Raw genomic sequence first — 13,690 nt, forward strand, 5'->3', positions numbered from 1 at the left:
AATCCATGCCCTAAGGACATGTCCTCTGCCAACAGTTAGGTGTAGACTTCTCTACTATTATGATTATAAATTGTAATGCCACCTTCTGTCCTTCACCCCTCCCAGGTGTTTTTTACTCTGGTTGGATTATTTCCAGACCACTAAGAGTCTAGTCTTGGCTTGACCATCTGAGAACCCTAGAACTCTGACCTATCTGAAGCAAAGTTAGTGTTGAGAAAAGCATGCCTGATATCTTGTGCTTCTTCCTCAGTTCTTTATTCCAGCAGTTAGGAGATTAGCTATGAAATTATACTGGGCTACATTTATGAAAATGATCTTATTCATCATGATCAAGATCTGGGCTTTGAGTTATTTTCCTCATATAATGAAGAATTTACATGAATACATAATGATAATCTGATCTTACGTTCCACTTATCTGTTATCTACATCTGTCTAATGAACTATCCTGAAACTTACTGGCAAAAAATAATCATCGTGCTATACTGTCAGATACTGTAGGGCAGGAATTCAGGCAGAGCTCAGCAGAGACAGCTTGCCTCTGCTCCATGGTGATCAGGGCCTCAGTGGGGACACTCCAGCACTGGGAATGGCTCAATGGCAGGGGGCTGGAGATAGCATTGCTCTCCTGCTGGTGCTAGCTTGTTACCTGGGACTTCAGCTGAGCAGTCACCTAGAACACCTGCTTGTGGGCCCCCCTGTGTGGTCTTTTGCAAAGCTTTGGGCTTCTTTATTTTACCGCATGTGGCTGGATTCCAAGAGTGAACATCTGAGAGCCAGTGGGAGCTGGATCACCTTTTATGACATATCCTCATATAGTGTGACCTCTTTCATATGTTTTTGGTCATTTAGGTTGGCATGGAATTAAGGTATTGTGAGATGGAGGCAGAGATTTACACCTATTGATAGCAGGAATATTGGAGAATTTGTAGATAAGTTTTAAAACAATCATACCTTTTTTTCTCACTGAGACAATGAATTAGATAAACTTTAGGTTCACATTGGTATGCAGTAATGCCATATGGTATGGACTGGATTAGACAGTAAACAGATACTTAGTCAGCACAGGCTGCTACAACAGAATACCACACAGATTGGGTGGCTAAGCAACAGACATTTATTTCTCACAGTTCTAGAGGTAGGGTGTTCAAGATCAAGTTGCCAGCAGATTTGGCTCCCCAGTGGGCTCCCTTTGTCCTCACATGGCAGAGAGAGAAAGAGGAAACAAGCCTTCTGGTGTCTCTTCTTCTAAGGGCCTAACCCTGATGACCTCATCTAACCCTAATTACCTCCCAAAAGCTCCATCTCCGAATGCCGTCAATTGGGGGTTAGGATTTCAACATATGAATTTTGGGAGGATGCAGTTCAATCTATGGTCATATACAAGTTTAAACTTACATTTTAGCTCATACCAACCAACTAAAAACTAAAGAGCTGGCCCTGGCTGGTGTTGCTCAGTGGTTACAGTGTTGGCCTGTGCACCGAAGGATCGCTGGTTCAATTCTCAGTCAAGGCACATACTTGGTTGCGGGTTCACTCCCTGGCCTGGATTGGGACACCTGCTGGAGGCTACCAATTGTGTCTCTCTGATACAGATGTTTCTTTCTCTCTGCCCAGGTCCCTCTCTCTCTCATTCCTCTCTCTCTCTTCTTCTCTCCCCCCTTCTCCCCCCTTCCTTCTTCTTTCTCTATTAATCAATGAAATAAAATAAAGCAAAAAAAAAAAAAACCCTAAAGATCTGTATTTATGAATTATATTTAATAAATCATTTGTTTAAAGCACGTGACTTGGAGAAAATATAGTCTTCGTACTTACCTAGCAGTAATGATCAGAACATAGCTTCACACTGAAAGAACATAGCCAGCCCTTTTTATATGTGGCTCAGTGTTGCACAGTCAAATTGAACAGTGCCTGAACTCTCATTTAAATATGAATAACTTTAATGGAAATGTATATGTGAAATGGAAATATAAAATAAAATTTGCAGTCGTGTAACAACAGAAATTGTAAATACATAGTTGTTTCAGAATAGAAATTGTAATTTTTTTCAGTCCAAATACAAACTTCTATAAAAGTGTCAGAGTTTGGGTTTGAAAATGTCAGTAAGATGAAAGTTATCATGTAATCAGATTATTCTAACAAGAGGTCCCAATAGATTGTCTTATTGAGCCCCTTTGTTTGATATGTGAAGAAGCTGAGACTCATCCAACTGAGGGATGTGCCCAAGTTTAGTTAGAATTCATTATCTTCTATTTGTTTCTAATCCTCACCTGAGGATATGTATATTGGTTTTTTGGGGGAGTGCATCAGTGTGAGAGAGAAACATCAGTTAGTTGCCAGATGTCTGTGGCCAACTGGGGATTGAACCTCAACCTAGATATGTGCCCTGGCTGGGAATTGAACCCACAACCTTTTTGCTATATGGGACGACACTCCAACCAACTGAGATCCTGGCCAGGGCAGAATTCATTCTCTTCTGATTGCCAGCTCAGTGTTGCCTTCTCTTTGACTGTTCTTATACCAAACATGGAATTCTGCCAAACGTGGAATTCTTATACCAAACAGAAAATTCATGCACTGGAGGGGAGGTCCCCCAGCCTGGCCTGCCCCCTCTCACAAACCGGGAGCCCTCAGGGGCGGGAGGTGACCTGGTGATCAGAAGAAGGTGACACCCCATCACACCTCTGCTGCTACCACTGCTGGCAATGCAAGCCTCAGCTGGCCCTGGTTACCTGAGCCTCAGGCAGCCCTAGATGGCTGAGCAGCTAAGCAGCCACCATCTGAGGCTTGCCTGTACCTCAGGCTGGCCCTGGGTGCTAGGGACTGAGGGATTGGGGGACTCAAAAGACAGAGCTGAGGGGACTGGGTGCCACTGTCTTTTGAGGGTGTGGCAGCAATTAGCATATTCCCTCCTTACTGGCTATTTTTTTCCTTGGTAACTACATGTTAGAGTAAGTGGTGTCCTCTTTCAGATTTTATCACCTGCTTCAACAGAAACAGTCCTTCACCACTCAGCTTAGGAGGCTTGATGGGTCAGCTGGTAGTATCTGTCCATAGCTCAGGTCTCAGTTTAGCCAAGGTCACAGGGGTGGGGTAGGGAGGTTGCCAACACTGGGAGCTACGACCTCAGGCACCAGAAGATTGCACCTGAGGCCAGGGGCTGGGCACCAGGGAGGCTGCAAGGACAGTTGACAGGTGTGGAGCACAGCAGGGAGGCTCTGAGGAGGCGGGCTGCTCAGAGGCCCCAAGCGGCGGGGGATTGGGGCTGCCACCATCTTTGTCTGGTTAATTTGTATAGTCACTCCTGATTGGCTGTGGGTGTCGTGAAGTGACGGTCATTTTTACATACAGTACTTCTTTTATTAGTATAGATGAATAGGTTACACATATTTACTTTATGCGCTATGCTTTTCCCTTGATTGGATTAAGAGGTCATGCAAGTTTGGCTTTCACACCATTAAAACCGATGAACGTTATCAGTAGTAGTATCTCTTGTTTCAGAGGAGCCAGAGTTACATCATGTCTTAGAAGGACAGAAATCAAGAGTAGATTCTGTAGTTCTTGCTGCATGTAACAGCTGTCTTTGAGAAATTGGCCCTCTTAGTCCCAACATCTTTAGTTTTGTGCTTTAGTACAATATTATCTTAATGTTGGGTATTTTCTTCTTGTTTGAACATCTTTGCTGTTCACCATATGTAGATGGATTTTCAAGCAGCACAGAGGATTGCTCTTAATTGGTAGGGCTAAAAACACGTTTGACTTTAGAGCTTTTAGTTCAGTTATTCCACTCCTCAGATTATTTAATCATTATAGAATTGAGTTAAAGCTAAATTTCCTACATATTTTGTATATTCTAATGTATTTTCTCTGTGTGTGTGTTTTTTGTTTGTTTTTTTTTTTTGAGTAAAATTACTGTATAATTTGAAGCTTGTGTTCTTGTAAATTGTGGTGGTGATGGAAATAGTCGTCTTCCAGAATGAATTTTGCTCTTATATCATTTCTTGAAATGCAACAGAAAGATAAATATGGACTATTTAGAAACTTTAGTGGTCGACTGAATTTCTGACTTTCTTGATATGTAAACAGATGACTGTAGTTATGCGGACTCAACCCCCAGGTCGTTTATATTTAGCATCACTGTGAGATCGTGGTGATGCTGAGGAGGTTTGCTATTCCGAAACCTGTTCTAGTGGGAAGAACTAGTACCAAATGGGATGGTTAAACAGGATACTCAAATATTTAGGCCAAGATGGCATAATTCAGTGTGTTCCAGACTCTCAGGTTAAAAAGGTATGTCAGTTCTTGGAAATTTCTATTCCAAAATTAATTTTTATTTAATTCTTTGGCCATTTTTTAAATTGAATTTTAGAGAGAGTGGAAGGGAGGGGAAGAGACAGAGAGAAACATCAGTATGAGAGAGAGACACATTGATTGGTTGCCTCTCGCAGGCACCTTGACCAAGGCCAGGGATCGAGCCTGCAACCGAGGTACATTCCCTTGACTAAAATCAAACCCAGGATCCTTTAGTCTGCAAGCCAATGCTCTATCCCCTAAGCCAAACCAGCTAAAGCTTCTTTGCCATTTTAGTTATATGTATATTGTCTTCCAAGTATGTGTAGTTGTATTATCTATAGTTCATTGTACATATATAAAAAATCCAAGTGAACTTGTTAAGGTATACTATTATCAATTTTTATCAACCAAATAAATTTTAACATTTTGTCTATCTGATTAGTTTGTTTGTGCATTACCTTTCCATAGGGAAACTATTCCTGTGTTGTTGTGTGTGTGTGTTTGTTTGTTTTTTAATTTTGTTAAAACACACATTTACTGATATGCTCTAATAAAGTAATGCACATCCCTAATAGAACATTAGACTTAACCTTTCTTAAAGATATGTTTTTGTGACATAATTTAAGTGTCAGACTTTGGTTTGGGAAATTGGTTATTTGAGGAATTGCTTCTTATGCTGTTTTCTTTTTACTTGCAGTATATCTCTGTATCGGGGTAATTGCAGGCCTATACGATTTGAACCACCAATGTTGGATTTCCATGAACAGTAAGTTTAAAATGTTCAGACCATAGTTATTCCTTTCAGCTACTGTGTATACTTTCTTTATTCATGCATTGTCTTGCCTTTTGTCTGTGTTATCTATATGAAAAAGTTAATGTTCAAGTCACCAGGGAAACAAATAATTTTTAATGCAGTTTACATATGGGAAACAATATTATGAACCAAACATAAAATATTAACTTTTGAAATTTGAAAACTATTCACATATTTTAGTCTCTTTTCAGAAACTCCTATCTTTAGGATCAGAATAAAATTTATAGGTTACCTTTTCTGATTAGTGCTTAATTTCCATTTTTATTATTTAAATGCTTCCTGTGTATATAGAAGGATATACTATTTGTTTAATACATGTGCTTTTATTTTTATTTTTTAATCGTCACCTGAGTGTATGTTTTTGTTATTATTTAGAGAGGGAAGAAGTGAGGGAGAGAGAAAGGAACATTGATGTCAGAGAGAAAACATTGTTTCATTGCCTCCCATATGCTTCCCAGTCAGGGATTGAACCCACATCCTAGGTATGTGCCCTGACCAGGAATGGAACTCACTACCCTTTTTTAGGTGTTTAGGATGATGCTCCAACCAACTGAGCCACCTGGCCAGAGAGATACATATGCTTTTAAAGTATAAGCTTTTAAAAAAAATTGATTTGAGAAAGAGATAAAGAAAGAGAGAAACATTGATGTTAGAGAGAAAATCAAGTCAGCTGAATCCACCTGGACCAAAGATGAAGCCTGCAACACTCTGTGCATGGGATAACACTCAACTAACTGAGCCACACTTGACACGTCTAAAGTACAACCTTTTATACACCATCAAAACAATAATGTTAATCAACTACAGTAAAAGCATTTAACTCATGGAGCTTAAATAGCATATTATTAAACAGTGAATGGATTACCAATGAGATCAAGAAATAAATAAAAAAAACTTGCTAGAAACAAATGAAAATTATCACATAAAAAAACCAAAATCTATGGGATACAGCGAAAATAATCCTAAGAGGGAAGCACTACAGGCCTGCCACACACACACACACACACACACACACACACACACACAAACACATGAAAAAAACCAAAAAACTAACACTACACCTTAAAGAATGAGAACAGGAACAATAAGAAAGGCCCAGAGTAAGTAGAAGGAAGGAAACAATAAAGATCAGAGCAGAAATAAATGGCATAGAGATAAAAAACAAAAAACAAAACAAAACAAAAAAACATCAGCGAAACCACATATGTAGAATCTGATGAGCAAAATAGATCTGGAGACATAGAAGCATGGAACAGACTGTCAAGTCTCATAGGGAAGGACAGAATGGGTGGGTGGATGGATGGGAAGAGATCAACCAAAGAACTTGTATGAGTATATGCATAACCTATGGACATGAAGTCCTAGGGTCGGGGCTGGGCTAAAAGGGGTCAATGGGGAAAAGAGGAGACTTTTTAAAAATAATACAATAGTATCACCATCCCAGAAGAGCAAACAAAAGCAAATCCCACAGAAAGACAGTGTTCAGCTACAGACTTGCTTCCTCAAACTATATCTCTAGCTCAGCTTCTACTTCTGAGTCTCGGATTTTGCACATTACAAATACACTAGGGGAAGTCTTCACCCATATTTGGTTTCAACCCACTTTAGCAGGTGGATTAAAAGAATATCTTAAATGATATAATTGCTTCAGTAATGCCCTTCTGGTGAGTTAGAAAGATCAGAATAAAAACTGATGAGCTCCATTCTAAGGCTATTGTGTGAGCAAAACGAGGGTATATGAGTATATATGAGGGTGAGGCAGAGGAGATCAGTGTATAGTACTCATATTTTTAGTCTAAAATAGCGAGTTTTTACTTTGTAAATCTTAGTAGTAGGCATTCTAGACAGATTATTTCAAAAGTTATACTCAACTCTTCTTTGCTTCATTAGTTTTGTTTTTTGTTTTTTGTGTTGTGTTTTTTTTTTTTGAGGGAGTTTTGCAAATTTCATGGATCCCTTGAAATAAAAAGTTTTCAGGAATTCAGAATACCTTAATTGGAATTAGGAATTCTTGTTCCAAATTATCTGCCCCTCAACCCTTTAAATAATGACCCACCCCAAATAGGAGAAACTGAATTCTCATAAATCCTTATTTCAAAACCACCACATGAATATAAACAGAGTTTTCTAAATTTAGAACTTTTGACTGTAGAAAATCAGAGGGGATGTGAATGAAAGAATTTGCCTGACATTTTTATTTTTAAATTTTTTGTCAGGCATTTTTAAAGTTAAGGTTTGTTTTTATGAAACTTGAACATAGTTTAGAATAAACAATGAATTGTTTTGCAGAAAGCAAATGATCACTGAGTAAGAAATTAACTGATTGCTAAAGGAAATCAGAGATGTATTAGCACATATCCTTTTTTAAAATATGTTTGTTTTTCACTCTCAGAAACATAAAACTTAATTATTGAAATTTTTTCCTTCATGGACTCCTTTTCTGTTTTTGCCTCAAAAAAATCCCTGCTCTTTCTTAAATGGATATTAAGTGGAAAATGAAATATATTAGGATATCTTAGTATAGAATGGCTCATTTTCATATCCCCATGCCAGGTTAGTCACCATCCACCCCACCCTGCATTTTTGTTCATACATTGCCAGTTTGTTTTGGGGGTTTTGCCCACCCACCCCTCTCCCCCCTGCAGTTATCCAGCCCTTAAGATATGTGATCCTGTTCCTTGCTCAGTAGTAAATCCTGATTAATCTACGTCAGCTGTAATAATCCCATTCTTGTTTGTGATCAATTCAGGGATGGATGTGATTCCATTTTACCCAACATAATGAGGTCTGGTCTACTAAAGGATTTCTGGGGAAGAAATTTTTTTTTTTTTTTTTCACTTTAAAAGCGAGATAGATACAATAAAGAAATACCCTTCTTCCTTGCTGAGTATTGTCTACATGTGATTCCTGTGGTGCCATGGCAACTCTGGTAATCAGAAGTGCTAGCTGAGGACAAAGTCAGCGAAGTTCGTCTGACAGAGAAGAAAAATGGAAAAAACTTGTGCCCTTGACCATATTGTCAAACTGCTGAATTAATTTATCCAAAACTGCCTAACTTCAGGTCTTTTTGTTAGGTAGCACTGACTATTCTTGCTTTCTTGATCTATTGTAGAGTACATGGCATTGTTGATCTATTCCTCCCTCTCAACTCTTCTCTCCCTCTATCCTGTGAACCACTCTCTGTGTTTTCCTCCTGTGTCTAAGGCTCTTTTTTCTTAGTTGCTTTCTATTCTTCTGTCTGTACCTAGCTGGCTGCTTCTGTTTCCTTAGCCCTTTTCAACCAGCCCCGCACTTCTTACTTGGTGATCTCTTTCAAACCTTTGGCCTCTGCCTATGGTTTCCCAATCTGTACTGTCCTCTTCACCCTACCATCATTCACCATGCGTCCTCAACACCTTAACCTCAGTGTGTCCTGCTCTTGCTTCTGTGTCCCCAATCTCTATGAATGGTGCCAACCAGTCAGCAGAGCCTGAATCTTGAAACTTTCTGGTTCCTTTCCCTCAAAGTGCCCCATCCCTTTTCCCACCCAATCCTTAAGCACAATCCTGTCGGTTTTTCATGTCTGCTCCTCTCTAATTTTCATTGCCCACTCTTCTCCTCTTATTCATGTCTTTGTCACGTCTTACCTAGACTGTGACCACATGCCTGCCATTTTCCAGTTTATGATGTATACTACCAACAGAGAAATCTCTGTACTATCAGAATCAGATCATGTCATTTTCTGTACTCTTCCCGAAAAGTTTTTTAATGGTTTTCTAATGTCTTCAGGATAAATACTAAAAGTCTTAACATCAAGTCTGTTCCTTATCTTTCTTATATGCCACCTCACCCTAAACTACACCTGTGGAGAAATACTTACGTACCATGTTCTGAAATACCTGGTCTTTCTAAGCTCTAGGTATGTTATACATTCTAAGCTCTAGGTATGTTATACATAGGAGTCTCCCATATAAAAATACTTTTTATGGAAGCTTTTATGTAGTCACAAAAATATAAAGAACAGATGATGAATGTACTGTTAGCCCAAATTTAGTAACGAACATTTCTGCCATATATTACCTCACTTTTGTTGATTTTGAATTATTTGAAAGTGGCAGATATTATGACATTTTATTCCTGTGTTCTTCAGTAGACACTTGCATATATAAGGACATTCTCCATAACTGCAGTACCATTACTGTATTGTAAGACAATTAACAGTCATTACAGTGCCTTTAATTTCTCTGCTTTGGCTGTGCTGTAGTTGTTTGGTTCTAAGGGATAGAAATCTCACTGAAACTAGTTGAGGCAAAAATGAGCATACTATATTGGAAGGAATGCTGAGGACAGGAATATGTCTAAGGAAGGTCAGAGGTGCAGCTGGGACTGGGGACAACAGGACCCACCTTTTCCCTCAGCTCCAGGGCTACTCTGTGCTGCTTATTCCTGCCCCTCTGCATTGGCTTGTTCTTCCCACTGCCAATAGATCTTTCCTGCAGTGATAACAGGTTCACGGACTGCTCTTCAGACCATTCTGTAGCCTCCCTCCAGCAGGGAAGAACCCCTAACGGCCTTCACTGCTGTGGAGGATGGCTGTCCCCTCTGAAGCAGGCCTTCCCCAGCTCCCCCAGCAGTGGTGGAGACTGCTTTCTCCCTGTTCCACGGGGTTGTGGTCACTCACAGAACTGGGGTGGATCCCCACCCCAAATTAGCTCCAGATGTCAAGCCTGATGGCATCACATGCTGCACACCAAGAGGGTATGAAAAGTTTAACATAATGAGGTTTTCTGGGGAGAGCTGGGTGCGCTCCCAAGCGGATCTGGAAAATGGCTTGAGAGAGCAGAGAAAGGGGACTGACTTGGCTGTGGTTGTGGCTAAGGGAGGCGTGTGTGGCGGACTTGCATGGTTTGAACTTTTCACCAGATCCAAGAGGGAAATTATGCAGGTTTTTTGGTTTGGCTCAGTGGATAGAGCGTCGACCTGCAGACTGAAAGGTCCCAGGTTCGATTCCGGTCAAGCGCATGTACCTTGGTTGTGGGCACATCCCCAGTAGGGGGTGTGCAAGAGGCAGCTGGTCAATGTTTCTCTCTCATCCGTGTTTCTAACTCTCTATCCCTCTCTCTTCCTCTCTGTAAAAAATCAATAAAACATATTTTTTTTAAAAGAAAAGAAAGTATGCAGGTTTTCTTACTGGTTTGCTCAGGTGTGGAGCATAAGGTGAAGGGACATTTGGGGCTTGAAACTGTCAATAATCAAACATTAAACATGGAGTTAATCTTCATTATTCATGACATCTTCTAGCTTCTGTTAGTGCACTGGTGATCGCCCTGATGGTTTTGATGTCTGTCTCCCTACCAGGCTAGGCTACTGAGAGAAATACATGTTGTTTATCTTTGTACTTCTGGCACATATTTCATATTTAACACTTACATACAATACATTAAATCTGACAATATTGCCTGCTGATTTCTTTTGCTTCAATTAAATTAGTTTTACATTTTCAAGTGTTTTTGCTGGACTACACTAAATATTTGCTATACCTTTTCTTTTTGGTCCAGCAATGTGCTGATTTAATGCCATGCTGTACATATTTCATTGGCTTAATATAAATATATTGTTCTCTTAAGGATACTTCCAAAGTTCTAAAATTACATATATATGGCAGTAATTTTAGAACTTTGGAAGTATCCTTAAGAGAACAATATTTTTCCCAAAAATGTTAAGTGCAGTTGTCATTGCCCACTACCATAACTGATTCACTGAAGTTTTGTCTTAAGTATTCAGTGAACCTTTTCACACTGCTTGTAATTTTTGCTAAAACCAGAGTCACTCTTTAAAAAAAAAAGGATAGTTCATCAATTTTTAGAAAGAGAAGAGAGAAACAACAATGTGAGAGCATAGCATCAGTTCCCTGCCTGGGGGATTGTGCCCACAAACTGGGCATGTGCCCTAACGGAATCAAACTGAACCACACCGGCCAGGGCCAGAAGTCACTCTTAATTTAAGATGCCCTTTGCAGTATCTGGAAGAACTTTAAGTGAGATCGAATTTAACACTCCAGGTTGCATCTGGTTGCCATACTGAGCCTCCAAAAGTGTTTGAGGCTCTTTAGCCAGGAAGCTGCTCTAGTTCCTTGGCCACTTCTAGACCCCCCTGCCTTGGCTTCTCTTGCTATCTGAACGCCTCTACTGCCCTCTACAATTTCTTTCTTAGTGAATTAAACTAATTTTTATAAAAAATGATTGACTTTGCCCTAACCAGTTTTTCACAGTAGATAGAGTAGGCCTGCAGACTGAAAGGTCCCAGGTTCGATTCCGGTCAGGGGCATGTACCTTGGTTTTGGGCACATTCCCATTAGGAGGTGTGCAGGAGGCAGCTGATCGATGTTTCTCTCTCATCAGTGTTTCTAACTCTATCCCTCTCCCTTCCTTTCTTAAAAAAAATCAATAAAATGTATTTAAAACAAACAAACAAACAAACCTGGGGGGGGGGGAGGGAGAATGACTGACTTTGTCTTCATCCATTTTTGTTTAAATTTTTTCTTTAGTTCTTCTTGTTCCCCTTGTCCTCTGCCTTCATTTTCTTTCTCTCCAGCCTCTCCTCCTTTCTTTAACAATTGGCTGGAATAATCTGGGTATCACTACCTCTTACCTTCCTCCCCCAGTTATTTACGCCAGTGCTGTTAAATATTTTCTTTTTTCCATAGCTCTTTCTTTCAAACATTTATTGCAGACTGTAAAAGATGTTTTGGGTGGAAACTTGGTTTACTGAGTTCTGTTGAGATTTTCTGCTCTTAATCAGAATTAAGAGCAGAAAATCTTGATTTCAAATCTAAAGCTTAAAATGGAGACTTACGGAGATTGAATAGACTTGCTAAAAGGAAGATCTTTATTTTCAAGCTAAATTCCATTTGCGAAAGGCATTTCTTCCTTATCACTTTTTGGTATTCCAAGAAAATTAAGTACTAGGCCCTCTTTTCTAAAGGCATGTTTGATGCCTCTAGCTTTTTAATTTCTAACTTTTCCACCAGCACCCTAGCTAAACCCTCAATTTGCAATGTGTTTGAGAAGATGGTTGAGTGTGTGGTAGTTGAGTGGTACAAGTAGTACATACTGATTTGGTGCAATTTCCTGCCAAAAGTTGTGTTATTAAGAGTGCTATGTCACTGTCATTCATAAGATTTGTCTCAAGGCAGTTGCTCAGCCATATTTTCAGCTGTTTTCTGGCATTGCATGTCCTCTTTCTGGGGCATAGGAAACTGCCATTGACCACAGAATTGCAACTTGCTTTCCAAAGCTAGTTTCTTATTCATAGCTGCTGCTTCCTAATTCTATGGAGCCTCAGACTCTTCTAAAATATGAATAGTTAGTAGCTAGCTCTGCATTCAGAAAACAGCTGCATATTTGCCTCAGCTTGGTTTATCTAAATAATTCACACTATCCCCTTTGGCCCAACTTCTGTCTTTGAAGCAGCTCATAATGGAAACAGGACAAGCTCCGGTAGACACTTGAAAAACTTTGTTTTATTTTTAAATCTACCTGTCTAGCCAGTCATGCATGCTGCTTATGACAGGCAGAATTCTAAGATGGTTTGCATCTTCTCCCAGTTGTATTCAATCAAGCACTAATCTCCATGTTACTGTAATTGATTTGATAATATAATTAAAGTCCAAAGTCACTTAATCTTTAAGATAGGGAGGTGATCTGGGGTCTGTCCTGATAACCTGAGCCTTGTTACATCTGGCTGTGGCAGTCAGAGGCAGAAATGTTGGAAACTTGAAGCATGAGAGGTGTTTGATGCAAGGGACTTTCTTTGTGCTGGTTTTAGAAATGGAGGGGCCGTAGGGCAAGAGACTGAGAGCATCCTAAATTCTGTCAATGACCTGAATGAGCTTAGAAGAGGACTTTGAGCTTTGATGAGTGAAGGCCTGAGCAGATAAACAAGGCAAGCTCTTTTATGCATGCTGGACTTTTGACTTACAGAATTGTAAGATAAGAAATGGATATCACTTTAAGCTTCTAAGTTGGTGGTAATTTGTTACGTAGCAGAGAGCTAATGCACTGCTTAATTATAGTGCATGTATTAATTGGCACTTGACCAAAGTTTTCCATGGCTTAATGTGACCTTTCTCTCTCTTCAGTCTCCCACTTATTGTGGATTCTGCTCATATCACCAAGGGAACTGAGACAAAAGAGTGGCAGGAAAAGCTGTTCATAGGCCATCTATAAGGAGATCTGATCAAGGCGTGCTCCTTCTGCTTCCGAGGCTGTGAACTGCCCAGCACTGCAGGGCGCCTGCTGACACTCCTCCTGGGACCTTCCCTCTGTTCTTGTTACTCCAACTTCTTTGAACAACATACTAGGTGTACTGGTTAATAATGCGGATTTTATAATCAAAGAAAACATGATAATTTCAAGAGAAACATCAAAAGTGCTTTATTCAAAGTAATGTCTATCGCTAGCTACACATTTTCCCCATCTTTAGGTAATTTGTGGAACTTTTCTTGTTTTGAGGCAAACCATTCAGAGACCCAATTTTCCACTTTTTCATATGTTTTGAAGTGCTGCTCAGAAAGTGTGTGTGCCATTAATTAGAACAAGTGCTA

At 39.7% G+C, this 13,690-nt stretch overlaps 1 protein-coding gene across 7 annotated transcripts in view; it reads left to right on the forward strand.

Moving 5' to 3' along the window:
• The window catches only part of TMEM131 (transmembrane protein 131), a 175,139-nt gene that overhangs the window by 65,273 nt on the left and 96,176 nt on the right, over positions 1-13,690 (forward strand). For all 7 annotated transcript variants that reach the window (XM_036453908.2, XM_036453910.2, XM_045587252.1 and 4 more), the window contains exon 4: positions 4,990-5,058. In XM_036453908.2, the coding sequence (XP_036309801.1) occupies positions 4,990-5,058 (69 nt within the window). The remainder of the gene's footprint in view (positions 1-4,989; positions 5,059-13,690) is intronic.

The sequence above is a fragment of the Pipistrellus kuhlii genome, unplaced genomic scaffold (genome assembly GCF_014108245.1).
Source record: "Pipistrellus kuhlii isolate mPipKuh1 unplaced genomic scaffold, mPipKuh1.p scaffold_m20_p_27, whole genome shotgun sequence".
NCBI classification, from domain to species: domain Eukaryota; kingdom Metazoa; phylum Chordata; class Mammalia; order Chiroptera; family Vespertilionidae; genus Pipistrellus; species Pipistrellus kuhlii.